At 42.7% G+C, this 26,252-nt stretch overlaps 1 protein-coding gene across 8 annotated transcripts in view; it reads right to left on the minus strand.

Annotated features, from left to right (window-relative positions):
* The window catches only part of sema3fb (sema domain, immunoglobulin domain (Ig), short basic domain, secreted, (semaphorin) 3Fb), a 57,212-nt gene that overhangs the window by 5,840 nt on the left and 25,120 nt on the right, over positions 1–26,252 (minus strand). For 5 of the 8 annotated variants that reach the window (XM_026168853.1, XM_026168852.1, XM_026168850.1 and 2 more), the window contains exons 3-12: positions 13,174–13,334; positions 12,755–12,817; positions 12,150–12,269; positions 10,794–10,883; positions 9,009–9,102; positions 6,892–7,011; positions 6,510–6,649; positions 5,184–5,298; positions 265–334; positions 19–163 (exon numbers count right to left, since the gene is read on the minus strand). In XM_026168853.1, the coding sequence (XP_026024638.1) occupies positions 19–163; positions 265–334; positions 5,184–5,298; positions 6,510–6,649; positions 6,892–7,011; positions 9,009–9,102; positions 10,794–10,883; positions 12,150–12,269; positions 12,755–12,817; positions 13,174–13,334 (1,118 nt within the window). The remainder of the gene's footprint in view (positions 1–18; positions 164–264; positions 335–5,183; positions 5,299–6,509; positions 6,650–6,891; positions 7,012–9,008; positions 9,103–10,793; positions 10,884–12,149; positions 12,270–12,754; positions 12,818–13,173; positions 13,335–26,252) is intronic. The other 3 variants (XM_026168856.1, XM_026168855.1, XM_026168854.1) reach the window with 1 other exon arrangement.

Here is a 26,252-nt window from a genome sequence, read left to right on the forward strand (position 1 = left end):
GCGAGAGGTGAAGCTCACCGTGCCAGGTCGAGGGTAGGGTATCTTCCCGGTGTAGGCCACCCACTGGTAATTAGGTCCCTCCTTGTGGGCAAAGGGGCCATTGAAGACCATCCGGATGTCAGCCATAGAGTACACACAAACTGCCGAGCCTTTGAACACAGAGCTGTGGAGGAAACACAAAGTGAGCCAAAGACAAAAAAAAAAGGGTAACTTAAAAAAGAAGCAGGAACAGAGCCTGCTCAGGATCTGGTGTGGTGCACTAACCCAGAGACAGAGAAGACTCCATATATGACAGGATTTTTTATATCCTGTGTTGGTCGTATGTAAACATCTCCTGTGATGGAAAAAGAGAGAAGTCAGGTCAGTGCAAAGCGCAAGCACTCTTCTTCACTAATATTTACAGTTGTTTCAGTGAGTCCAGTCACTCTCAGCTAGTGGGGAGGCGATGCCTCCCCGGAAGAACCGATGCCCAAAAAAGATGAACTTTCAAGGAAACAGTACATGCTACAGGATTTGAAACCAACCAGCTTGTGTTAAAAAAAAATACACAACTGCATTTTTAGGTCTTGAGCATGGCTATAATAGTTGATATTAAGACATCTATAAAATCCATGTTAGTAGTGCACATGATGTGTTATTTGTTTATTGCATAAACCTGGAAAATCTGTGCCGGTGCCTTATATTGCATGCATTTACACATCCAGCCTTTACGTAATCAAATAAAATGACACACAGGAAATGAATCTACTGTAGTATTTACAAAACTACGGGAGCTTTTTACAGCTTCAAAGAACTTTAGCAACCACAATATTATAACCTATCACCTAATCATCCCATATGAAGCAATCCAAGCCCCAAACAGGCATTTAAAGTCGAGCTGTGAAAGCAAACAGTCTGGATATCTACAGTCTAGACTGGAGGATTGCTAAACCCCGAGAGATTTCCCAGTAAAATTTATACACGGTTTTCTATCCTTTTCCAGCATCCATAGCTCACGTTTTCCAATTTTAGAGAAAGGAAATATCTCTTCTCTCCCAAAGGAGAACTGCATCATACAGTATGCGTTCAGGCCAGTTTTAGAGGTATTTAAATCATAGATGCTCACCTCCAATCCTCTGACAGCAACAAATAGGAAGTAAATGCATGATTAGTGATGAGTCTCTCTGCTCTTTAGTACCTGGCCTAAATAACAGTCCCAGGAGGCATATTCAGTCTACAATAGGAAATGGCCTTCAGTTTGAAAAAGAGAATGCACTCCCAACCTAGCTGAAAACGACTAGGAAAAATCTTCAAATGTGGCTGTTAGAGCTTGCAACGTGGGAGAATAAGGGTGAACTATAGAAGAAGCTATACCAGTCAAGATTTATGCACTCTCGGTTCCATATAGACCAGCATGAGAAATTAGCTGTCAGACTGTTATGTAGATAGAATGATACATGGGTGAGATAAGCTATCTTTGAATCTGAACTGCAGGGTTTTGGGCTTGTCCACATTAGCGAGGCTGTACAGTCTTCCTCTGGGGACTGCGTGCAGCTGTGAACTCATCTCAGGAGGAAAAGGATACAGCTCAAAGATAGCGGGCACTTTGCCCTTCTTTTTGAGTGGCTACCAGTTTCACACCCATCCACACACCCACATCGCCACGCCATCTTCCACAGCTGCCAGAGGCAGAGCATGGAACGGTCACGGCTTTAGCGCGTTCACAGCACGATGGGCCGTCACGGGTGTCACACAGCAGATGATCCTTGTCGTGACACCCAGCTGGTGCTGTTTTACTTTCACGCAACGAGATGCAAGTGCGTGCACATGTAGACAAGACAGCACCGAGGCCAACATACAGTAGAGTTATACAGTCGCTAAAAACAGATCAAGGCTTCAGGGGAGAAAAGCTACGTGAGTTCCAATAAAAGCTAGTCTGACAGGACAGGGATGAGTTTGCTCCAGGGAATGTAGCATGTTAATAACAACTAGGAAAGGATCCACATACCACAACCAGCTCTTTTTATTTTCATTTGGCAATAATATCTCAGCCATCACGCATCCAATTTTATTTAAAAAAGAAACAAAATAAAAGAAAAGGTTTTCTGTTTGAGTGAACAATTACTATTCTTCTCTAGCATATCTCACTCCTTCACTCGTTTCCTCTTGCTCTCTGGCTTTTCTTCTCCCTACCTATTGATAAGAAATGCATTTTAAAGCATTGCCTGTATAAAACATAGAAGCTTTATAATGGTTAACACTATTTTAGATCATTGTGGGTCATTTAGGTAAAAACTGAAAGACAGAGCAAAGAAAATGTTACATGTTCCAACTGCAAAAACTCCCAAGGTCTCAGACGTGATTTGCCAAAACGTTCTACATCAAAGACAACAGCTGCTCTGGATGTTTGAAAAACTCCTCAGTAAATGGAACGGTACTTACGCGGGGTAATAATAAGTTATACATTCATATTTTAAAGACTCTTAGAGAATGGCAGGGTTAAGAGTCTCCTCACTCAAGGATATCTAGCTGAACTGAGAACGTGTCCCAGCTTGAAACCATTTTCAGATGCGCAGTTACAGTACTGCTTTTATTCGACATGATAGTGGATGTTTGTGTAAACTTTGGAAAAAGACTTTTCCAAAGTTTTCATGTCACACAAGAGGTAGCCTCAACATAGGTAAATAAACAACACACTGCACAAAAAAGACATTGTTTAGATGTTTATGTTGTAGTCAGAAACATGTCTGGAAGACATTAATAATACAGTCCAGCAGTCATAAATAAAATCTGGATCTGACAAAATGTTAACAGGGACTGAATGAACTGTGGGGGGGGTTTTCTTCTTTCTTGCAGATGTTTGTAGGAGTCTTTCATCTGAGTTTATTACATAACTGCAACTGGATCTGTAGAGAAGTCATCTAACTAAAAGAGCTGTGCGGCAGAGTTTCATTTACTTGAGATTCTTAGATTTATGTTCCGAGCTCTACAATAAAAGGTGCTGGGCCTTTCTGAATGGAAACTACATGTTCTCCCTGTGCCTGCAGGAGTTATCTCCTGGTACTCCAGCTTCCTCTAACAGCTCAAACCTTAACTGTTGGCTGTAGGTGTGAATGTGAGCGTCAATAGGTGTCCCTCTGTGTTAGCCCTGCAACAGATGAGAGGTGTCCAGGGTCTACATGACCCATGAAAACTGAAGAAAATGGATGGGTTTAGTATTTAGTGGTTCTAGTAAGTGGATATTTGGGCAGGCTAGTTACTTTCCCTATTGTTTTTTTAATTATTTATTTTTCACGATTATAGAAGATGCCTGTTATAGAAGGGGATGTCATATTCATTCATGAGAGTTGCACAAATGTTCTCATCTAACTTTTAGGAAGAGAACATTTTGTTGTATTTCCCAATGATCTCCATTGTGCTCAGTAGTTTAAGGCCCTCTTAACATCCTAAAATTGCCGCTTTTGTCTGCAAAGACTAACTCTCCAGCTAAAGAGCTTTTCAAACATTCAAACTAGACAGTAAATGTGATGCCATTTGCATGAAAAAATTGTGTCCCATTTATTGTCTCCTCTAGGAGTCCTTGGCAGGGATGCTTGCTTTGTGTAGCCGTTCCTTCTCTCTGGGCTACTCTGGCATGCCCGTCCTTGTTCATTCAACAAGCCTGTTCCATTAAACATTTACAGCCTTATTCAAGAAATATCCAAAAGATTCATCATCGGCACCAAACACTGACAGCTCCCCGGCTCACAGAACCGCTCTACAATGCACAGTGTCTGTTTCAACACCGACTGAACTAGGTAGAGACAGAAGCCTTGTTTGTAACTGCAAAGGCAGCTCATTCCTACTTGTGATTTGTGGGGAAGAGGCTGCACAACACAAAAAGGCCACCGGGTTTTCAAGTGTCACTTTCCAAATCGTTCAGAGGTATAAAATAAATGTCAACAGTAAAAACAAATAGGTGTTTGTTTGTTTTTAACTGCAGTCAGGTGATGATAAAAGCAAGGACTGCAATGAAGAGAAAAAAAAAACTAGCATGGCATAGCACTGTTCTTTCTTAAAATTAGTTCAAAAGCAACAGCGGGCACACAGAAAATCCCCCTATCAGTCTTTGTCTCCATTTCCAACCAGTGGTGACAGACAGAGGACGAGTTTCCCTCAGACAGTCTAATAGTCTCACAGTCACAGACATTCCTGCTCGGTGACCCCATTCGTCCACCATCAGGCCGCCGTCTCCTCACTCACACACACACATGCACACAGACACATACACTTACTTTTGTTTTAAAAAAAAATCTCGAAAGTAAATGACAACTACAGTGGCGGGGTTATGGGTGTCAGTCCTATTACAATACCGTGAATGGGCCTACCATATGGTTCAAAGACTGATGTGTGTGGGTGTGTTTGCACTCTTGGCAGGTGCTGCAATAGAACCAAACCCTGCAGAGAACTATTGTCTACTCACTATTTCAGTTGCGATTGTACATGACAGAAAATGAAAATGAGCACGTCTCAAATAAATCCAGTCACGCCATTTTTTCCTTTGCCATTCAATACCCACTGTCAGAATGATTAACTGCACAAAGAAGAAGCATGGCTTCTGTCAAAACGTCGGGTGTAACTAAAGTTGTGGGAGGATGCGTAAGTAATGCTGACTTTTTTCTTTTTTTTTTTGTTGAAAAAGTGGAATTTCAGTGTCAAAACGACTACATTCAAACACACACATTTAATTTTTACAGTGTGTAATTAGACCGATTACAACAATTACAACTTGATTTAATACATCAGGTGCACTAACTATTTCAATCATGAGTTAATGACTTCCCTCATATTACTTGAAAAGTGCCAAAAGACTTACGTGAGATTTAGGAAGGTGATCCAAATATGTTTTTTTGTAACTTTTTTAAATGTGTTTTTCTGATTCACACAGCTACACTGCTGATAGAGATGCTAATCTGCAGACTAATTGCTAATAAAAAATAACTGTGAGTTAGCAGCCCCAAATGTGTAGGATGTAAACTGAAAAATAAGCAGTGAGCACCACCGCCCACAGAGAAGGCATTGCGGAGCTTGCAGCACATCTGATTGACAAGGAAGTCTATAAAACATCACCCCACCCCCACCATGTAACCTACTCATTTCCACATCAACAAAAAACAGTGGAAAGAAACACAGCATGATGCGGGTTTACAGTCCTTTGTACTCACTGAGCTCGTCAAAGTGTGTCTCCATGCCGTCGGCCCCGGGCACAGAGCAGATGAGCCTGGCCTTCAGGAAGGTGCTCCACTTGTTGACCAGACAGCAGTGACCTCCGTCGTCGTTCTATTTTTTGGGAAGGGTGGGGGTGGACACAAAAATACAGTTTCTCCATCAGTTGCATCCTCATTAGCCCTCACCCCACCCCCTCCTGATTTAAAAATAAAAAAAAACCCAGGTGGAGCCACCCACACATACGTGTCTCTGATTTGCAAAGACAGGAAGCTAAGGGGGGGTGCTGATGGGGTTAGGTAAACACAGTTTCCTCCTATTTAGGCTCTCCCATCTGCGATGGAGTGAAGCCAGAATCCATACCAAGATATTTCGAGAATGTGTCACACTTTGTAAGAAATTGTCTTTTTTATAGTAATTTTTTAAGGGTGGCCAACCTTCACTCTCTTTATGCTTTCCCATTTGGGAAGTTGAAATGTTTTCATACTCTCTACCATAAATGAACCAAGTGTAGTTTTGGTGGTATGCACGGTGCGAAGAAATGCAAAGAGCATCCAGATGTGTGGCGAAGTAAGAGTGACAGGCCGGGGTCTCCATAGCCCACCGAGAGGGCGATGAGTGTTTGTCTGTCGGGTCAGCACCTGACCCCAAATAAATACAACAGTGAACAACAGATGTCTATTCATATTAATGTACAGAATTCACCTGCTTGCTGCTACTGCTGCACATTCACCCAATGTATATACTACATATATATATGTATAATGTTTTTCCTCTACACCCCCCCCCCCAATTTTTTTGCACATGTCGAGGAGCGTGTCAGGCTACATTTCACTGTGTGTTATACTTGTATAACTATGCATGTGACAAATAAAGAACCTTGAACCTTGAACTGAGGCGCACGTTTTGTACTCCGAACCGTTCTCATATTCCTGCTGTTAGGCTCACACGTGCACGCAAACTTGTAAGACAGGAACGTTTAATGTGTAAATACAACCAGCTCAGTAAGATGACACAGTGTGCAGGCCTTGTGATCCTGTGTTTTAGGACTACTAGTGACAATATCAGTGCAGAGGGAGATCCTGTGATCAGAGGTCAGAGGGCAATCTGACATACAGAGGGATCCATTGTTAGCATGAAGGTTAAAGACACATGTGGAGTCCAGCAAGTTAACAAGAGGTAAATACAAGTCCTTAGCCCATACACATTTAAAGACAGTGGGTGCTTCTCACTGGGAGACTCCAGACTTTTATTAATCACGCTGCAGTTTCTCTTTTCATCAGGATCACACCTCAGTGGAAAAATGCTCCTCAGTGTATACACACCAGGCAGATACGTCCGATACGGGACTGGGTCACAGGAGTCTGGCCCATCTCAGAGGACTTCTCTCGGAAGAAGAAATACAGCTTGTCATCATTTCTCTCGGCACTATCCGGGATGAGGTGTATGTGGACAAAAGTGGGGTCTGTGGGGAGAAGAAGTGGTGAGATGTTTATGTGGACAGTGATCTGGGGAAAACATCTGGTTTGAGATCTTTTCTAAACTTTCAGCCTTTCCTGTTTATCACTTGCTGAGGCTTTCTAAACATCTTCAGAAAACAGCAATCCTTACATTTTAGCTATATTTTATAAGCTTGTTTGGATAGCACGATAAGGAGCTGTGCACAAAAGTCTTGTGTATCATTTATAGGCTAAATAGGACTGTTACCGTTCAGCCATCTGGAGTTGTACTGATCTGTTCGCATGGCAGTCTTTGTCCCCAAAGTACGGAAAATGGCAGAGTCTGTTCCCATAAAGTCAACATAGACCCCAGCGTACAGTTCTCCATCTGAGAAAGAGAGAAAACACTTGAGTTTCGTGAGATTCCTCGACTCTGACATTATTCCAGCACCACCCTTGGCACGAACCACCAGCTTTTATTTCAAAAAGTATATTTAGAAAAATCATGACGCTCTTCAGTTTCACAACACAGAAGCTAAGCATAACAAAGTCATCATCTGCACATGCGAGTGGTCAGGACGTGGTTGCAACTTGAGACGTAAGCAACTGACATTTAAATGGCTGATAAACAAGGTAAGCCTCCACTGTTCTCATTGTCTCCTAATAATATGTCAGCATTTTGGGGCTGTACTGCTTTAAAACACTATAAGTAGCTTGTATTCTTGTACCAGTACAAAGTGCTTGTTTAAAGGATTAAGACAAAGAAAATTATCTTATGACACGAAGGAGATAAAGATACTCAAGCGTTCAACAAAATTCTCATTTACATACTTTTGGGCCTCTTGTGTGGTAGTCAGACCTCAGCCCACTACAAATGTCTTTTTAATTCTCTAAAATTGATGTGCTCTACAGCTTTTAGCAAACATTACTAAAATAGGAGTATATAGTTCGTTTCTTGGGGATTTTTTCAGCTGCAAATTAACAAACACTTTGCTGATCTGCTGAACACAAACAACAATCGACACTGTCATAAATGCAACTGTATCAATGGTGGTCAGATCCACTATAAAAATTTCTTATTTTTAAAACATTAAATTCATTCATATTTTCTCTTATTTCAGGGTATTAACTGTGTGCTCCTATCAATACAAACTTCAAACTTCCTGAAACAGCCATCAAATGCACTTCATTAAGACATGAGATATGAGCACTCCCGTGTGTGCAGACTGACAAATGTATAAAAACAGCTTTGTTAAGCCACAGGGAGGAAAGGTGTTGGTCTTCCAGCTGTTGTGTGGGCCCCACTGGAGAGCAGGTGTGCCTCTCAGGGCTCTCAGAGATGGAGAATGGAGACAGTAGGAACAGGAAACACTGTTGTACCACCATTATACTCAATGTCATGGTCCCCGGCAGTACTATAGGGAGATTGATGATATATCATTAAAATGTCCACGGATGATAGGATACCTAATGCGGTGGCGCATCGAGCAGTCAGCGGTCAATGGTGAATCTATTGTTGTGGTACAGGGTTCTTAATCCTTATCAACACTAACAACAGTGTCCCTTACATGACGCTAACTGGTGGATGTGGGAGGTAAATCCATCTTGGATGACAGTACTGGTTCCATACTGGTCATCTGGCACTGCGCTAATGCGGGAAAACAGTGCCAGTGATTTACACCCGCCGCCTCGACCCACAGAGAGAAGATCGCCTTTCACTGGTGGCAACTGTGCGGCCTGGACCTGACTAAATGACCTTGGGCAGTGGCACAGAGGACACTGGCTTCATGAGTGAAACAACAGATGATAAGACATTTCATCCAAACCTAATCTCACTGAAAATTGAAAATCATCTAACGGCTGAAACGTGAAAAAAGCGAGAGCACACAATCGTTTTGTTAATATTTTGCTTCACTGACTTTGTTTGAGGCATTGATCCCACATATCAGCACACTGCCAAATTAAGTCAAAGTTTTAGTTTTTCAAATGGTAATACAATAACTATTTATTTTTTTATTTTTGCATGTCAGACGTATTTAGATTTGAAGCCACTAATTCCTCAGTGGAGGATATAAATATTAATAGTCACATATTACTGAGCCCATTGCAGTCCTAAGAAGGAAAAATTCCTAGTGATTCTAGCTAAACTGTGGGAAAAAGGCAAAGTGACAAGGACACTTGACCTGACCTTGTGGTTATCACTGGCTAACAATAAAAAGCTCTTTACAAAGTATGCCAAACATAAGCCCATTGAAGATCATATAAGGAGAAATGGAAGAAAAGATGAAGAATCCATATGAGATGACACTGCTGTTGCTAGAAGGAACTGTGCTGGACCGTGCCTGTGCCTGCAATCCCATGTGACCAAACCCAGATGATACTTACTGATCAAAGCTGACACGCTGTTGAGCTTCGGGTCATAGGAGCACTTTCCTTTCCCAGATTCTACTTTGCCTGGTTCCAAATGGAAGATTTCTTCCTGAAATGGAAAAAAAAAATCATACAGAGATGGCAATAAATTCAACACTCTCCATCTTGTCACTGTGATTCCCTTGTGTAGGGAAAATGAGGCAGCATATGCGCTGCCTCTGACTCCTGCGGGACCTATAGGTCCTGATGGGGGATGAAGTATCAAAATAATGAGTGTGTGTTCATACAGAAAAAACACATGCAGGAAAAGCGATGGATTTCTAATCCATCTCCATGCCACTCCACTGTAAAAAACAATGTGCTGCGGTGCTGCTTCTCTCGGCATAATAAAGCTGCATGCCAAATATCTCTCAGCTTCTCTGTGCCTATGGGTGTGCAGGTCGACTCGTGACACCTGCAATCCAGCAAAGTGAAAACAAGTCTGCGATGGAGGCTGGATGACTGATGCTCACTGCTCATGGCATCCCAGCACGCAAGCACTGAAAGGTGATTAGCAGGAATTTGCGTATGATAGTGGGGAAAATGAAACAGTGGCACGCAATGACATGTCCTGTAGCTCCGCCGCAAAAACCAGAGCACATCCAATCCCTATTTATTTACTCCCAGCAGGCCGAGATGAAGACATCTGTGTCGGTGTCCGTCAGCACTTATTTAGGAGCACTGTGCCACACTCCCTTCACTAGATCATACACGCAACCCTTTACATCATCTTTGATTAAAATCACCACTTGCGCCGATAAGTAGATGGCAGCTTACTCAAAGCCATTCTGGAGAAAAACCCAAAAACGGTCACAAACATTTATGTGTACCGGAGGGAAACTGTGCCCTGAATGTGTTTTTACAACCCTGCTATAAAATGTGACCCTTGAGAAAAGGTTGAAACACGTGTAGAAAAAGAATCGGCCTGAAAAAGAAAACAGTTGAAACACTTTCAAAGTGTCCCACTTCACATAAAGCCCTGTTGTCCTTCAAAAGTCCCTCTCTGCTTTTTAAAGTGCTTGGAGAGCTCAAACAGAGAAGACATGTTGAAGTATGTGACTCTTTTATTTCCTCAGCTCCATAGCTAGTTGGCTACAGATGGCTGGTGTTTGCTCTAAGCTAACAGAGCCTGCTGTGGGAGTGGGTCAGATGCTGACTAGTCCTGTCGCCTCTGTGGGAGAGCCTGAATAACATTCCTACAGAAGGCGGAGGGCTCTTTGGGGTGAAGAACTGCTGGGTGTGACACCCTCGAATGTCTGATATGATGAAGAAGAATGATTCGGAAATCTGCTCTTTACAGCTCCAGCTAAATGCTAAATAGAAATGACCGTGTCATGCATTGAACAGCAGCAAAAGCCTGTTTAATTAAACGTGGGCCGTGTATCTTTTGTTTTTTTTACAGCCGGATCAGCCATTTCCAGTTGATTAGCCAGCTCTCATGCAAAATGTGGCATTTAACACAGAGGCAAAGCACCAAAAGGACAAAGGCTAATAAGACAGGGTGCTCAGACAACAAGACTTACACAAAGGAAATGTGAATGAAACAAGGAGAAAACGAAGCGACGTGAAATGAAATGCATTTTCAAATTACACTAAAAATGTCGAGATCGTGCAGGGACTGAAAAACAGTGCATGGAAAATATTACAGAGATGAACAAACGATGGCCAGGTTAAAGATGGTATCGACAAAATGGGCACAGACACAAAAAAGGGGAGCATGCTGCTGGTGATCGGTTCGTGCAGACAGGGCCCGCATCGCACCTTGAGTCCGAGTGTCTCGTGCACCGCACTGGGTTCAGCTGCACGGTTAGCCCTTCCTCTGGCTTGGGCCATCTGCAGATACATGGACGTCTAAAACAGGAAAAAGCAATACATTCTCGGCGTTACACTACTGATGAGGAGGGATCAAGGCCTTTCATGACCTTGCTGCAGATTGCTTGAGCCTGTTTTGACCTCCAGACATGAGACATGAGAAACTCCCTAAACCCTGAACTTCTGAGATCAATATAATACAAGCGCGTAGGGAAAGGATAAAGAAATATGTACGCAAGACTGTGCAGGGAATGCGGGTTTCTTTATTGGACCAGATGGTGGAAAAGGCAACAATAACAGTCCTCTATTCTGTGGTTTTGTCAGTAAAGGCTGTCACAGTATGCCACATACACACCCCTAAAATCTGCTGGCACTGCAAAACATTTAGCTACGAGTCTTTAAGCGCATCTTAGGAATGTTTCTTGCGATGGTAAAATCTATTGATAGAAATCCATCTGAATTAAGAGTGACAAGTGTTCCTACAGTATGTGTGTCAGGATATGTGTGTGTACATGCGTCCGTGCAGAGTTTACCCCCTCTTGTTTTTACAGTTGTGGTTAACTCCACAGACCAGCTGAGAAAGGTGCTCAGGGGTGTATGATTTGGACCTGTCAGTGTGACAGAGAAAATAACAGCCCTCTCATTAATCCACTAGAACTGGAACATTCCACTTGCACCCCATAATGGGAGCTCCCACTTGCAATTACCCAGCATCTCACATGGTAGAGGCTGGCGGGTGGCCTGGATGGATGCATGAAGGGGTGGAAGGATAGGTGAGTGACTGGGTGGAAGCCCTTCATTAGTAACAAGCTGTATGCAGCAAGGGGCTCGAGCAAGCTGTGCTCGCTGTTGCGATTTCTCTGTGATCACAAGGGAAAGTCAAATGGGAAATTTACTTTTTATTTATTGCCTTTTATAAAAGTCCCCTGGTCACAATTAGGGAGCGAGTGTGATATTTAAAGGAAAGTCAGGTGTTAAAGAGGAGTACGGCAGCGTAAGCGGACTGGCTAGGTTTACGAAATTCAAGAGGTCCCATTAAAGATTGAGACTAAACAGAGTAGCTCTAACGGCACACTGGGGACAACAGCTGTGTGCTGGTGAGGCTGGTGTGCTGGCTGCTTCGCCATATGGGGACACAGGGTACCACAAGCAAGCTTAATGATGGAGCAAAATCATCATAAAGGGAGCTTAGTGTAGGGTGGATGGAGAGTAAGGCAAACCATATCATTCATGATGTAGATGGAGGAAATTTTTAATGCTGCTAAGATCAACTTCTCGGCCTCTACATTCCTTTGTAATTCTAACCTGAGGTTTGCGTCCGCGGTTGACAAAGGTGCAGACCGGATTGTAAGCTCCTGTCCCACAGACGTACAGGTGAGTCCGGTTCCATGGCTCAATTAGACGAATGAAGTTTGCACACTCCTCCTGGAAACACAGACATTGAAGGAAATTAAATAGCAGTTCATAGTTAATCTTTACTGCCAGACCTCCTGCTGATTTACTGAATGCTCACTGATTCTTATTAAAACTTAAAAATCTGCCAGTAATAATGTGCTTCTATTTGTATTTGGGCAATATATCAAACTATCAGCCAGCAGTGCTTGGTTCCCGAACTCAAGCTGGCACAAAGAAGGATTCTGGGCTTCTCTGCTCCATTCCTGTCTCATTGGCTAGACACGAGGGAACCAGAATTTTACTGGGCCAGGTCCAACTCCGCAGGTAATTCCATTTAACAGGTTCATCACATTAAAACTGATGTGAACAGATGAGGGAATTATATATTTTAAATGCAATTTATTTAAAAAAAAAAAAAAGATATATTTTATTTTTTCAAGCTATCAAGTTTAAGGAAACAACTTTACTCGGGCAATCCTGCTCTTGGTATGTGCATTTTCAACGCGCATACTTACATTGGCATCTTTCCCACTCACGAGGCACTCCATTCTTCTTTGTTCAGGCACTGGCCAGTGGATCTGCAAGAGTGGGAACGCGGGACATTTTATAGCTCCAGCCCAAAACGTTATACATCACTGGCATTTATTGCATATTTGGATTAAAATTTTAAAAGGGATATCCACCAAGGCTAATATAAGTCCTGTTGGGATTGTCATAGACCAGTTACAGGGTTTTAATGAGCTGCACCAGAAACAAAAAAAAAAGAAGAGTAGTCCAACAAAAACTTGATGTGAGCAAACCGAAATGTCTGCTGCTGGGGCAAGAGTGGGGAACATTTCACTTTGGGTAAAACTGCAGTAAAGGTGCTGGCTTTATCCCACGGTAACAGCCCATTTTAAGGCCCAAAGGGAGAAAAGCATGGGAAAGGTCTTACAATACGTGGGTTCTTGTTGATGTCATGGAGGTCCAGGGACAGGATGTGGTCCTTGCTCCCAACATACATTCGATCATGGTCCTCATCCATACGAAGGATCCGATAGTCAGATGTGTTGATGAGGTAGGCGAAGTGATGAGCGGTACCAGTGGATCTCAGTTCTGTATGGAAACAGAAATGCATTGGTTACCGACAGCTGCAGCTACATGTGCGCATATTCGCGCGCACACATGCATGGGCAACTGACACATTCCTCGTGCCACTCCTCCGTGGACTTATCTGATGGTTTTTCACCGACACTTGTGTAACAGAACACCACTCATTAGAGACAAGTGCTACTGAGTGTCTGTCAAACAGCACTGATGGCTTAATACCTCCTGAGTGGATCAAAGGATCTAGAAAGTCACTCGTTAGTGGCAGTCTGTGGGAAGCCAGCAAACACAGAAACAGTAGACCGGCAGTTAGCTATGATGTTCATACTACATAGTTCATGGAATAGGGTAAGGCACAACATTTCATTGCATGCTTGGACACCATTCTCTGAAGGTCAGACAAGTGTGCGCTTTCAGCAACACAATGCAGTTGACACGTCCTCGCATGTCTACAGTAACCCAATCTCCCTATAGACTCTGTGCTGGAGTGTTTGTTTGATATGTTCTGCTTCGTTCAGCAACCAAGTACAGGCAGAGCAAAAGGCCACGGCTAAGACAACAAAGGCCCCGTGTCCCACCATACATAAACACACTCCTTTGCAATCTATAGGGTAAGAGGCCTTAGACGCTGGCATTCAGATACTGTTGGACAAACAGAGAGGTTTCACTCAAACAGCAGGAAAGTTCCCATCCTCCATTTAGCCTTCTTCTATAATCGAGAGATCACAGGCACGGATTTGAGGTTAACCCAGAGTTAGCCACCAAAACATGGCAGAAGGAAACCAAAGGATAAACCGTTACATGCAGTTAGCTGCATTTGACTGGTTAAATGTGACATAGTTGAACACTGGTGTGCCGGCGTGTTATTAAAGGAGCGAACGCACAGCCAGTGTGGCATATCAGACCTTGAAGGAAACACACTGTAGCTTTATAATGGCCAGTTTAAGATTTTTTTTAATTTTTTTTTTAACAAGCTCTGTATGTGTAGTCATGTATTGTGGGTTTGACGTTACTACGAGGTTGTTAGGTGTTTCTGAAGAAGAGGTCTGGCCACCCAAGCATGCAAAGACATCCACATGTCCACCACTGGTCCTTAAAATAAACACCATCTAGAGACCTTTTTAAACAGACTCCCTATGGAATCTGATATTGCCAGTCTTTTGAGCCAGATCTAAATTTAGCACGGGGGTTACGTCAATAAGCAAAGATTAATAGCATTAGATATTCTATATTTATACAGTTTGATTTAATAACTGTGCCCACCAATGGAACGTTTACAGGTCAGCAGAGTGATTGGCAGCTGTCAGCCCCGCGTAGAGGAGCTGCAACATGTGGCTGGACCCTGTGATTATTTGTGTTGAGTCTTAAGTTGAATGATGAGTCCCCATACACTCTAGGCCAAGTGCACACTGGATAAGAATGCATTGTGCACACACACGCACACATATACACACACATTCCGAGGGCCAGTCGGGGCGCCCCCCCTTCTGAAGCAGGTTGTCAGCGACTTCTCAGTGTGTGTTTGTTGTCAGAGAGGAGCTGGACGGGACCATCTGTCAGCCGAATAGGAAATGTGAACAGCGCAAAGCAACAACACGCCCTATTGAGAGGCGCACATTAAGAAACAAACACATGTACTCTAATCTCATAGTTATCTGACAACATGCAGACAGGCCAGACTGAATTCTATGTCACAGGTAGAATTTACCCCAAATGTTGTGCCTTTCCTCGTGACTTATCCTTCATATTTGCATGTAATGTGGTCTCCACCATAGACATCACCTTTTAGAAATCCATTTAACTACAACAGAACCTGGTTACAAAAAGGCGCGCCACTCCACCTACTGGATATCATTGTCTTTTCTGTCAGTCCCTCTTAACTCAATCCCAAAGTCAAACTTCACCTCAGGCGGGGCCACATGGCATTGTGCTCGTTTGACATGTTGATCAAGGACGTATAATGGCAGCAGACTGAGCTTGGCTGCAACTCTGCTCCAGAGGTCAGGCCGCACAGCATGTCTCTGGGCTGAGATTGGTGCCAAGCAAACACTCAATCACAATCAGCTCGAAAAGACATGCAGAGAGGCTACACTTTTGCAGAATGCCAGTTTGGAGTGTGTGTGCTTTTTCTTTTTGTTGTTTATGCCCATACCTAAAAGATGAAGGAGAATTTGTGGGGTTGGGGTGTATTTCCCAGAGAGTAACAAAATCTTATGTTTGCTACACGACTCATTTGTCTTAATTTTCTGGCACTGAGCTGAATCTAATTTGCAGACAATCCCCCGATGTTTTTCAACCAGTCACATTTTATTGAGCTCGGATATATTAGGCTGCACACTCAATCAGCTGTTTTCCCAGACTTACTTACAGATTTGCAGCCCCAGATTACAGTTTCACACAGGACAGGCTCAGAGAGGCTGAACTACTTGTGCTCTTTTGTCAGCCACATTAGAGCATGACAGCATTTTCCACATGCAGACTTATCCGAGAGATTGAAAGGCTGGGAGCAGAGTGTGAATATGTCTATCAGAGCCAGATAAACTCATAGTAGCCCATTACTGCCTGTATGGCTTAGGCCCACTCTGGGGGGTCTGCGCACACACACACACACACACACACACACACACACACACACACACACACGCACACACACACAGCAGGGGCTTTGTTTCAGGACCACACTGCTTCTCCCTTGTGAAATTGCAATGGCTCTATTAGGAGGTGAAAGTAAGCCGGTGGGGCAACCTGATCCTCAAGCTCAGTGTCTATCCCATTCCTCATTCACTTGGGTTTTTACAGTAGCATGCCTGCACCTGCGCACAAATGAGAGAAGGTCACTTTATGACATTTTTCCTATTTTCAGTCTTTCTTGTTCATGAAAGAAATGCAGGTGTAGCATAAAGGCAGAAAGTTAAGCTATTTCACAGTAGTCACCTCAGGCATCTCGGTTCCTTTGTGTGTGGCGTTCCGGTCCACACTCTTCAGTCTGCTGAACACAGACAATCCGCTTCTCTCTCCAAGGAACCCAAGGTGCTCTTGGCTCAAACAGCCCACTGCCCGTTTCTTGCTACTCGCTGCACTCTGGCCTCAAGAAAGCCCTTTGCTGATCTTTGAGAAACTGGATGCTGAGCTGAACGAGACCTGAAGAAATTCTAGCTTAGTGGCATCAGAGCAACCTGCTAAAGATGCTGGAGATCTACCAACAATACAAGGCCAAAAATCTACTACCAAACTTTTGGTAAGTTTATATGATGTGTATCTTGACACGAGTACTACACTTAAACTCAGTCACGACTTAGTTGTACTGTCCCCTCTTTTTTTTTAACTGCTACTATATTTTAACTGTAAGGGAACAGTGTACTTTGTACTTCACTAATTGTGTGAGACAGCTGTAGTTACTATACTTTACTTTACTTACTATAATTTGACATAAAGTAGTAAAGATATCAATATAGATAACAGCCTTTTTTGCATTTATACATTTATGTTGGAGCTAAAAATGGAGGATAGAATGAAGACTTCAGAACCAAATGAGATTACGCATTGACTCTATGCGCTTGGGATTACTGGTTTCTGCATTAGCACTGGAGACAAGCAAGATACAATCACAGCCAGTTATATCTTGGATCACGGAGCCATTATCCTTACGCTCAGTATACCAAGATCAATATACTTGGTCTACATGGCATATTACTACCAAGTAGGCCAATCACACTTGTTGTGGTCATGCAGCTGAATTTTATATGCTTGCGCGGGTGAATGTCAGGCTATGGTGTAGGTCGAGTCATATGGTATGCAGCAACATTACAGCGACAGCACAGATTGAACGCAGTGTTAGAAATTAAGTGGCAACCTGGGACCTCTTGTCATGTCAAGTCAAGTGGCTTTATTATCATTTCAACCATGTGCAGTTGTACAGTACACACTGAAATGACACGGCGTTCCTCCGAGACCATGGTGCTACATATAACAGACAACTGGCACAGGACCACATAAAGTGCAAGTGTGCAAAAATGTTGTAGATATGAATTAATTATTAATTATATTTTAAATAACTGAGGTAAAGCTATCCAGCGGTTTACAAAAAATAGAATAAGATTTGAAAATGTCAAAAGATTTTTGTAGCAAACTTTACTTTTTCTTTTTTTTTTTTTAGTTTTGTTTTAAGATATTCTCCCCTCTCTGGAGGGTCATGACCTATGGAAAACTATTGTACTTAAGTACCAAGTATTTACTTAAGTATTAAAAATATTTACTTCTACCCAAATCAAGAAAGTAAAAAGTACTATTCAGTTTTGTGTGAATTTGACATAATCAGTACAACCATCCTTGTCAAAACTCAAATTCTGTGACCATTCTGCAGATTAATATACCAAACAATTTGCCACTAGCAGTAGTAGCACTGAAGCTCAGTGAAGCTCCTGTTTGAACACCACTGGACTTTAAACAGTTGTAAGTTTTAATCTTGCTGTACATTTGTCAGTGTCAGCCATTTAACTATTAGCAATTACCTAATACCAAAATTAACCAGCTGTTACCATTGAGGTAGTGGCAAGCAGAAAAATGACTATGACCAATAACAAAATGATTTAGCAAACATTATTAGTGCTGCTGGTCAGTAATGTTAATAGTCAGTGTTAATTTAACAGCGGAGCACAATTATTTGTGCCTAAGTGTTCTGTTTCTTTTAAAGGTGTAGTTTGAAGCTGAAAGTGTGAGCCTTTCTTACCAACTCTGTTTTAACAACAATGCCAAAACCTGAGCAGAAGCTCAGCACTACCTCAGACAGACAAAAAAAAATTCCTCTGTTTATTTTTGTTTGTTTTTCTGCACTACAAACTGATATCGAGTTTATAATTCTAGCATTTTCCTGCAAAACTGCCATTGTTCAGTACTTAGAGTTAGAAACAGTGATGTTATTAGTGGTTGTTTCATCATGCAGTTCCCATCAGACTCTACTGTAAAAACTCAAAACCTTAAAGAGCACTTCATTTACAAAACCCATCTTCACTACCAATGTGAGTCCACTCTAAAATGGGTGATTGGCTAGAAAGAAAATTGTGTTTCGTTGCACTAAAGTGCCAAAGCAAGACATATATCGAACAAAGCACAGATTCTTTATTTCTTTCTCTTTGCATTCATCAGGTTAATTAGCCGAGTTTAAATCCTCATTCACTCAAGGTGACTACATGTTCTGCAGACTGCAATACAATACAGTTGTTGTTCTGGAGAATAGTGGATGTACCTTGACCGCAACCCTTTCCTCAGACCATTAGAAGTACAAATGTATTTTTATAAGCTTACCTGGTTAAATGAGGTATAGAAACATAGGGGGAGAAGCATGCCTCACTGTCAGATGGAGCCAGCCCTTTTCCTCCTGAGAGAATACTTGGCTGCTGACGGTGATCTCCAGGGCTGCAGGCCTGCATGTTATAGCGTATCTCCTGATCTTAAATTAATAGCCAACGGGCCGAGTTTACTTTGGAAATATGTTTGGACAGGCATGGAGCGCACTCACGAGAGTTCATCTCCAGAAGTAAGAAAGTAAGAAAGCGCAGTGGTTAATGCCGACTTATATGAAGTGATTTCCCACCATGCCGTACACGAGGGAGAGAGGAGACGGGATTTCACATATCATATTCAGCTTTTAATGCGTCCTACCTCGCAGTGTGCTTCGGTAACATAAGAACTTCCTCTCATTAAAGCAGCGATTACTGTATCCAGCGTAGCTTAACAGTACGCGGCCCGTCCCACTCATAACTTTCCTGGCAAATTCGCAGCAAGCGTCGGATAAGTGATTGGATCATGGAAAACTTCAGACTGTGTGTTTAAACAAAACAGTGACAGTGAGCGAGAGAATTGAGAGGGCCTAAATACACATCCTGGCACTTGACAGCGCAGTGGCCACTCGCTACTTGACACTGATATGGGTGTTCCACCCCACTGCATATTTCTCTGGTTTCAAATTGGGTAAATTAAAAGTGGAGGCCACTGTGAGTGTCAGTGCATGTTGCTGCTTGAAGCCTGCAGTACTCCCTGTAGAGAAGTATGGGAGGTGAGGAGGAGGAGGGGGATGATGATGGGAAAAGACAAAACTTTGCAGTCCGTTGCTTTGACACTGAGCAGGAAGGGAGCAATGAACAAAGCGGACGAGCATTGTGTGGAGCAATGATCTACTCAGTTCACAGCTCAGTGGTTTTCAATTGGGGAACATTTGTGGCTAATTAGAAACTATTGCGGCGCCCTGTGCTTCTGTCTAAGGAGCGATGCATGATTAGAGATGGAAAATGCTGGTTATGATCTATGCAGATCAAACAAGTGTAAATTAAAATAAGTAGGGTTAAATAGGCTTGGATTAAATGCTCTGAGGTAGTGCAATAATAGGTAGTGCAGAAATACCCCAGTAGCTCCTGGCATATCACAAACAAGCTGCACTACCTGAGCATTGCCCCAAGGTAGTTTCCAACCCGTCAGAAAGGTGTGTCGGTTCTCACACACACACACACACACACACACACACACACACACACACACACACACACACACACAGGTGATAATTAGGGTGATTAAGAGGGGGTGGGAGAGGTTGCATGCTCTCACACATCAAAGGCAGCACTTGTCAGGAATCCTAGCCAAATATTTGAATGCTGTCAATGCAAAGAAGGAAAACTCCAGTTAAGACACTCTTATTACTCCTCACAAGGCACGCTTCGTTGCAATGATGGAGCGGCACAAAACAGCTTCAGAGACTTTTCTGGGGGGTGAAGGAAAATAAATGCAGGGTTTCCTAGTTGGCAGTTGGGTCAACTTTTAACAAGGCGCATTAATGAGTTGAGACGCCACAGGCGACAGTGCCACAGGTTTAAGAGACTTGCTCGACATGACACAATTCTCATTAATTTGTATGAGTCTAAGTCACTGAAATATTCATAAGAACCACTCCCTGCTGAGCTGTATAAAGGTGCATTTTATTCTCTCGGGCATGGTTGTGCACCTTGTTTATTATGTTTGCCAATAAAGTGGAGATGAAACTGAGAGTAAGAGTGGAGATTGGGCAAACAAGCTGCTATCTGTCTAAGAGGACTGTGTCAATCTATGCTCATCCTGCTGTAGCATGACCTCCTAATGCCGCTCCTGCAGATTTCTGTTTATCTTCTCAGTCAGGAGAATATGCTTGCCTTTTCTATGAGGGCGTTCATGTGTTTGGAAAGAGTTCAGAACACTTTCTGCACTTTATTTGAGCAATTACCTCTAAGCTGGAACATTACTGTTTAACTATTGAGTTACGATGTGGTATTTAACTGTTTGGTGAAAAAGAATTGGCACCTCTATGCAAAATAGCCACAAACAACACATTCAGACTTTTGTTTTACGCATATGTTTAACATGGGAGTTTTTTCTGTAAGAAAAAGTCCAAGAAATGATTGAATTTGCACAGTTGTGAGCAGAGTTGGCCGATATCCAGATGCCTGTATGCAAGAGCGGCCGTGTTTCCTCTCTTATCTCAATCTAGCACAACTTTCTCACAGCGATTTCCTGTATTTATAGAATAAGGAAGCCTTGATATAGGGGCACTAACATAGCGATGGAGATTAAGAAACCCCCTTCTGCTTTAGGACAAGTGGGTGCCCACTGGAGGGCCTGACTGCCACTTGCGCTGCCGTCTTTTCAGCAGACTCACTTTAAATCAGCAACTTTCGGGGCCCAGAGCGCCTTCTCTCTCTCCTTCGACGGCCTCTTTCAACTTCCCTTCATGTCAAACATTTACACGACTTATTTGGGTTTGCGTGAGCTGCATGCTTCAAAGCCAGCAGAGGAGTGACAGAGTTGTTAAAGAATGCCTGTGTGATTACTGGAGAGTGGGTCTGAGGTGAGCTGGGCTGCTAAAGGAAAAGGAACGATAAGAGCATGAGAACGCAGCAGCTGCTCGTCTTGGCTCCGTCACTGTGAGGGCAGAGGATAATAAAAGCGGTCAAAGGCTTGGCCACTGTGTCACATCAGATAGGACATCATTCAGCGGATAGCAAATATGCAAGGGCACAGAATCTAGAGATATGATCTGACCCACTGGTAATGCCAAAGAGTCTGACCCGCAGAGGAATGGTAATCTATTGTGATGGCCTCAAAGCTTCACTGCACCCTGTGCGTGTGTGTGTGTTTGTGGAGAGGCAGGCTCTGCAGCTTGCTACTAGGAAAGAAAACACAGACAACACAGCGTGCCTGTACAAACACCTGCCCCATATGTGCAAAGCATCACCAAAAGCGGTTATGCTTGCCATCATCTCACTTCAAATTTGAAACTGACAAGGCATGGCATTAAGATGACAAATCAGTCATTAGCAGTCGTGTTATTTTTGCCTTGTTGTCTTGGTTGTCTTCTTTTCTCGTACATGTTGCAAACACCAAAACATTTTGAAAATTCTCAGAATACTTTGCACACGATCCCCGTATCATCCGATCAAGCTAACGGCAGAACTGGAATATGGGTTCAAGTTAAGACAGCAGAACAAAATTACATACACAAATTTTCTGCACTCATGTTTATAGCGTTAAATCTATTTGTGGATACAAAGACCTCAAATAGATGCAACTTTAAAGGAAAAAGGGGAATTAAAGAGACAAGTTAAAATGCGTGGCTGTCTGTCGGTCATGAAAGCATCTGGATACAAAAGCTCTGAATCCTTGCTTCCTCTCTCTGGAAAATCAAAGTTCTGCAAGTTTTATGGTGTTCTTTTGTGAATTCAAAAGCTGTTACTGTAAGCACTGTATTTGAACAACTTGATTCCGGATAAGCAGCATTAATCCTACACCGTGAAAAAAAAATCCTAAAAAAACAGTAATATTCTGGCAGCTGGGGCGCCAAAATAATACCATAAAATAACAAAATAACTTTCTCATGAAAATACGGTTATTTTAAGTAATGACAATACAGTTTGTTGCCCTAATTTTACATGGGATTTTGCCTTTTTCAAGTGCTTTTAAGCATTAAATTAGGAACATTTTAATGTGATTAAACAATGAAATTACCTGTAAACAAGGTCAATGCATGTGGCAATATGAATAATAATACTTAAATGTTCAGAAATATACAGTTAACAGTTGGTTTAAATAACAATGGATTGCATTTATATAGTGCTTTATGAGACCCTCAAAGCGCTTTACAATCCCACTTTATAATTCCCCTCTGGCCATCACCAGTAGGTGGCAGGTGAAGTGTCTTGCCCAAGGACACAACGACCAAGAGTGTCCGAGCCGGGGCTCGAACCGGCAACCTTCTGATTACAAGGCAAACTGCCAACTCTTGAACCACGGCAATAATAATTATTATTATTTGATGTATAAAAAGTTTATAAGATTAATTTTATATATTTTTCCATAGCATTACATTTTAATTTAACAGTTCAATCTTTCAAATAACGGACAAATATTTGTGAAATTATGATGCATTTGTGAACGTATTTTAACAATCTAAATATGCATATGTACAGACAAATACATTTAAAAAACAAGAAAATTATGTTTTATTACATTTACAGTGATTTTATGTTAATTTACGTTTGAAATGTAAAATCACAGTCTATTAATGGTACAGAACAGTACAAAACTGTAAAACACACAGTGAAGTACTTTTATATTACAATTTTTTTTACAGTGTAGAAACAGGAGTGTGCACAAAAGTATCTGAAATCATTATTGCCATGAAAAACAAAAACACACAAATGAGTGTGTGCGGAGCTTTGGCGTGATTCCAGCCATTAAAACCACAACAAAGTGAAGCTACTTGGCTATTCATGGCATGCTGTTTGTATTCTGTTGCTGCGAGCTCCCTCGCTAGGGAAAAGGTGTGCCCCCCTCTTGTCTCGACATACGTTGAATGTGATCCGTCATAATGGATACGCACTAACAGCGATCCCATATCACACATCATTAACCACCACGTCTGTCCTCACAGTATCCAGAAATCGCACCGCCATCGTCTGTGTCGGCGGGAGCCGTGACACCCCACCGTCGTCACCTCGTTACTACCGTGCCCCGTGCCCCTGTCGACCTAGGGAGGCTCACCCACTATATAATTAGGAGCCACTGTCGTGCCCCACCCCTCCTACATCCACACCCCCTCCTCGCTAATGGCATCAATTTGTATTCACTGTCAGCTCTGATGAGCTCTCATGCGGAGAGATGGCCTTATCACAGAGCCTCTGGCTCCCGTCACCTAAGCCTCTCTCCTGCTCCCTGCCAAGTCCGGCGTGCTGATGGACAAGCAGAACGGGTGAGGGAGGGGTGAGGAGGGTTGTGGTTGAGGGGAAAGAGATACACATTTATCTCCATTCTCATGTAAACTCTTGTAACAGCAGACAGATGTGCTCACGGTGCAGAGGCAATGAAGAATCCGTAAGTCTGACTCTGTATCTTCCCTCGAACTAGGATCTGCTTTTGGACTCTGCGTTCTCTCTCCAAACAAATGAATGTCCTTCCCTCTCGGTCTAGATGAAACACATGAAAGCAGAGGTTTGGCTGAGGATGATGTCAAATGTGGAGAACTAGTAGGGAAGGAGATCCTCTCTGGAGAGCCTTGATCTAATCACACACATCTGCACAAACAGGGCTCTGTTTTAACAGACATGTGTTTTATTATCAGTCTCTACCTCAACTCTGACACATCAATGCGCCTGACCCATCCTGCGCGTCAGTTCCTGCAATACTTTGGCAAGCTCTGCAGACCTGTTTTGCTCCAAATAAACTAAAACTGTCACCTAATAACTTACTGGTTACTTAAGTAGTCTGGCTTTCTGAGTTATCTCTGGGGTTATTATTCAGCAGCACAGATAAAGAAGCCCTCATTGGAATATACCTGGCTAAAATCTTTGCAAGCTCCTTTTAGCAGTGTTGCTGCAGCCTGAGCTGGGAGACGTGCAGAGGTCAGAGGTCACTGGACAGCAGTGGCAGTGCTTTATGTTCTGGTTTAATCTGGGATTAGCTCAGGGTCAGGGTTATCTCTCCTCAGCCTGAGAGGAATCAGGAAACTGGGATTGCCTCGGGTAAACTGGCATTACTCGATGGCCCGTCCAGAATCTCAATGAGTCCACTGAACGGGAGCAAAGGAAAAAAAGGGAGTGTGTATGTCGAGAATGGCTCAGTGGGCTCGGGGTTGTAACCTCTCTGCCATCACTCCAGCTTCAGCTCAGTGGAGATAAGAATTGCAAAAAGCTCTGAATTACTACACCCGGAGAACCACTGAATCACAGGGTTGTGGTCTAGCCACAGTTATGTGCATACCTTCTGGCATACCTTCTGGTTTCCTGAGGACATTTAGCATGGTAAATTCATTTTAACACTACTTTTTGTACAAAGGCCAGGGGAGAAGGCAGAGCACACGCATTTATAACAGAACAACAAAGACAGCCCACTGCAGAATTAGCAAAGGAATTTAGGGCGAAGCAGCCACAGAGACTAAACGTGAAACCCTGACTGAAGGAGCCTCATTACCTTTAGCCTTACCGTATTGTAATCTGCCATACCTCAGATTCATGTCAGCCTATAATCCCTACATATGGTGCTGGACACACTCAAAAGGCAGAGACACACTCTGCCTGAGCGTTCTACTGTCTGCGGCCAGACGGTGTGTGCACCTGGGAGAAACAGTCAGCTACGAGACCAGAACAGCCTTAATGTAATGGAGATGGATCTGTCTCAGTCTCACTCTCTGTTTAATGTTGTAGAAAGTCTCTGTGAGAAGGCTGAAATTAATTTTACTGAATGTGTGCCACGCTTCACCAAAAGCAGAAGTAGAACAGAAACAGGTACGGTTAAAGAACAGCAGCCCATAGAAACTCAGGCTTCACAACACTCAGTTCTACAGACTGAAGTTCAGTTCTGTTCAAACATCCTGAAAGCTGCTGTCAAATTTACGAACAAAGAGATTTTTTTAAAGAAGCTGAATCTGTGATGGATCTGTCGTTTTTGTAAGAATCTGCCCAGAGGTTTCACTAAAAAACTATTTACTTTTCTTATCGTGAATGACACAGTTCCTCATAATAAATATTATTAAATGCTTATGTGTGTAATATTTTGAGTGTGACAGGCACAAGCAGTTGCATCAAAGGGCATCAAAATTCAGGTTTCAGCTGCCATGGGCTGACTTCCAGCTAAGAGGTTCTATTTTCTTTTTGTTGCTGATGTTTTTCATGCTGTGCTATAAAGTAAATCTTCTGCAGATTTACCATTAAATATCACAATCATCAGATTAAGAATAATTTATTAATACCCGAGGAAATTATGTGGTCGCAGTTGTTCCAAGACAGTAAGAACAGTAAGTCACTAAATTATATAATAGAATATATTACAAAATTACAAAATATAACAAAATAGCTCTATTATATATAATAGCTCAATTATAAATATCCAATTTATAAACCATATTTCCAAGTAGTTTTCATCCAGTGAGCCAATAATTTGATTTGCACGAGCAGGGGAACAACTTTGTCTTGAAAAGGGCTTTCAGAGCACAGCAGGACCACCACATAGAAAACTGTTAGAAAGACGTCTCAGTGCAACAATTTGTCCCAGCTCTCTCAGGAGCATCCTGACAGGCTACATGAAGATTCACAGTTGAACAGGCACAGGATATAGAAACCTAATGTATCTGACACCAGTGTCTCGCTGACATGCCCCGTGGTTATGAATGCTTTATTTGTCGAGCCAGTGTGGGGTCACCGTGTGGGAAGCCAGTTGTTCCTGCCCCTTCCTGAGAATGACATGAAGGCAGGACAGATTGTGACAGCAGCCATTGTGGCTCTGCTCCAGGTCTCTTCCTCCCACCAGTCTCCCACTGCTCCCTCATCCTGGGTAAGTGCGCACGGTGCCACCTCAGTGCTTGTCTTCCTGTTTCTTGGGTGGGCAGGCTTAAACAGAACTTGTAGGCAGGAA

This window comes from Astatotilapia calliptera, chromosome 5, assembly GCF_900246225.1.
Source record: "Astatotilapia calliptera chromosome 5, fAstCal1.2, whole genome shotgun sequence".
Classification (NCBI taxonomy): domain Eukaryota; kingdom Metazoa; phylum Chordata; class Actinopteri; order Cichliformes; family Cichlidae; genus Astatotilapia; species Astatotilapia calliptera.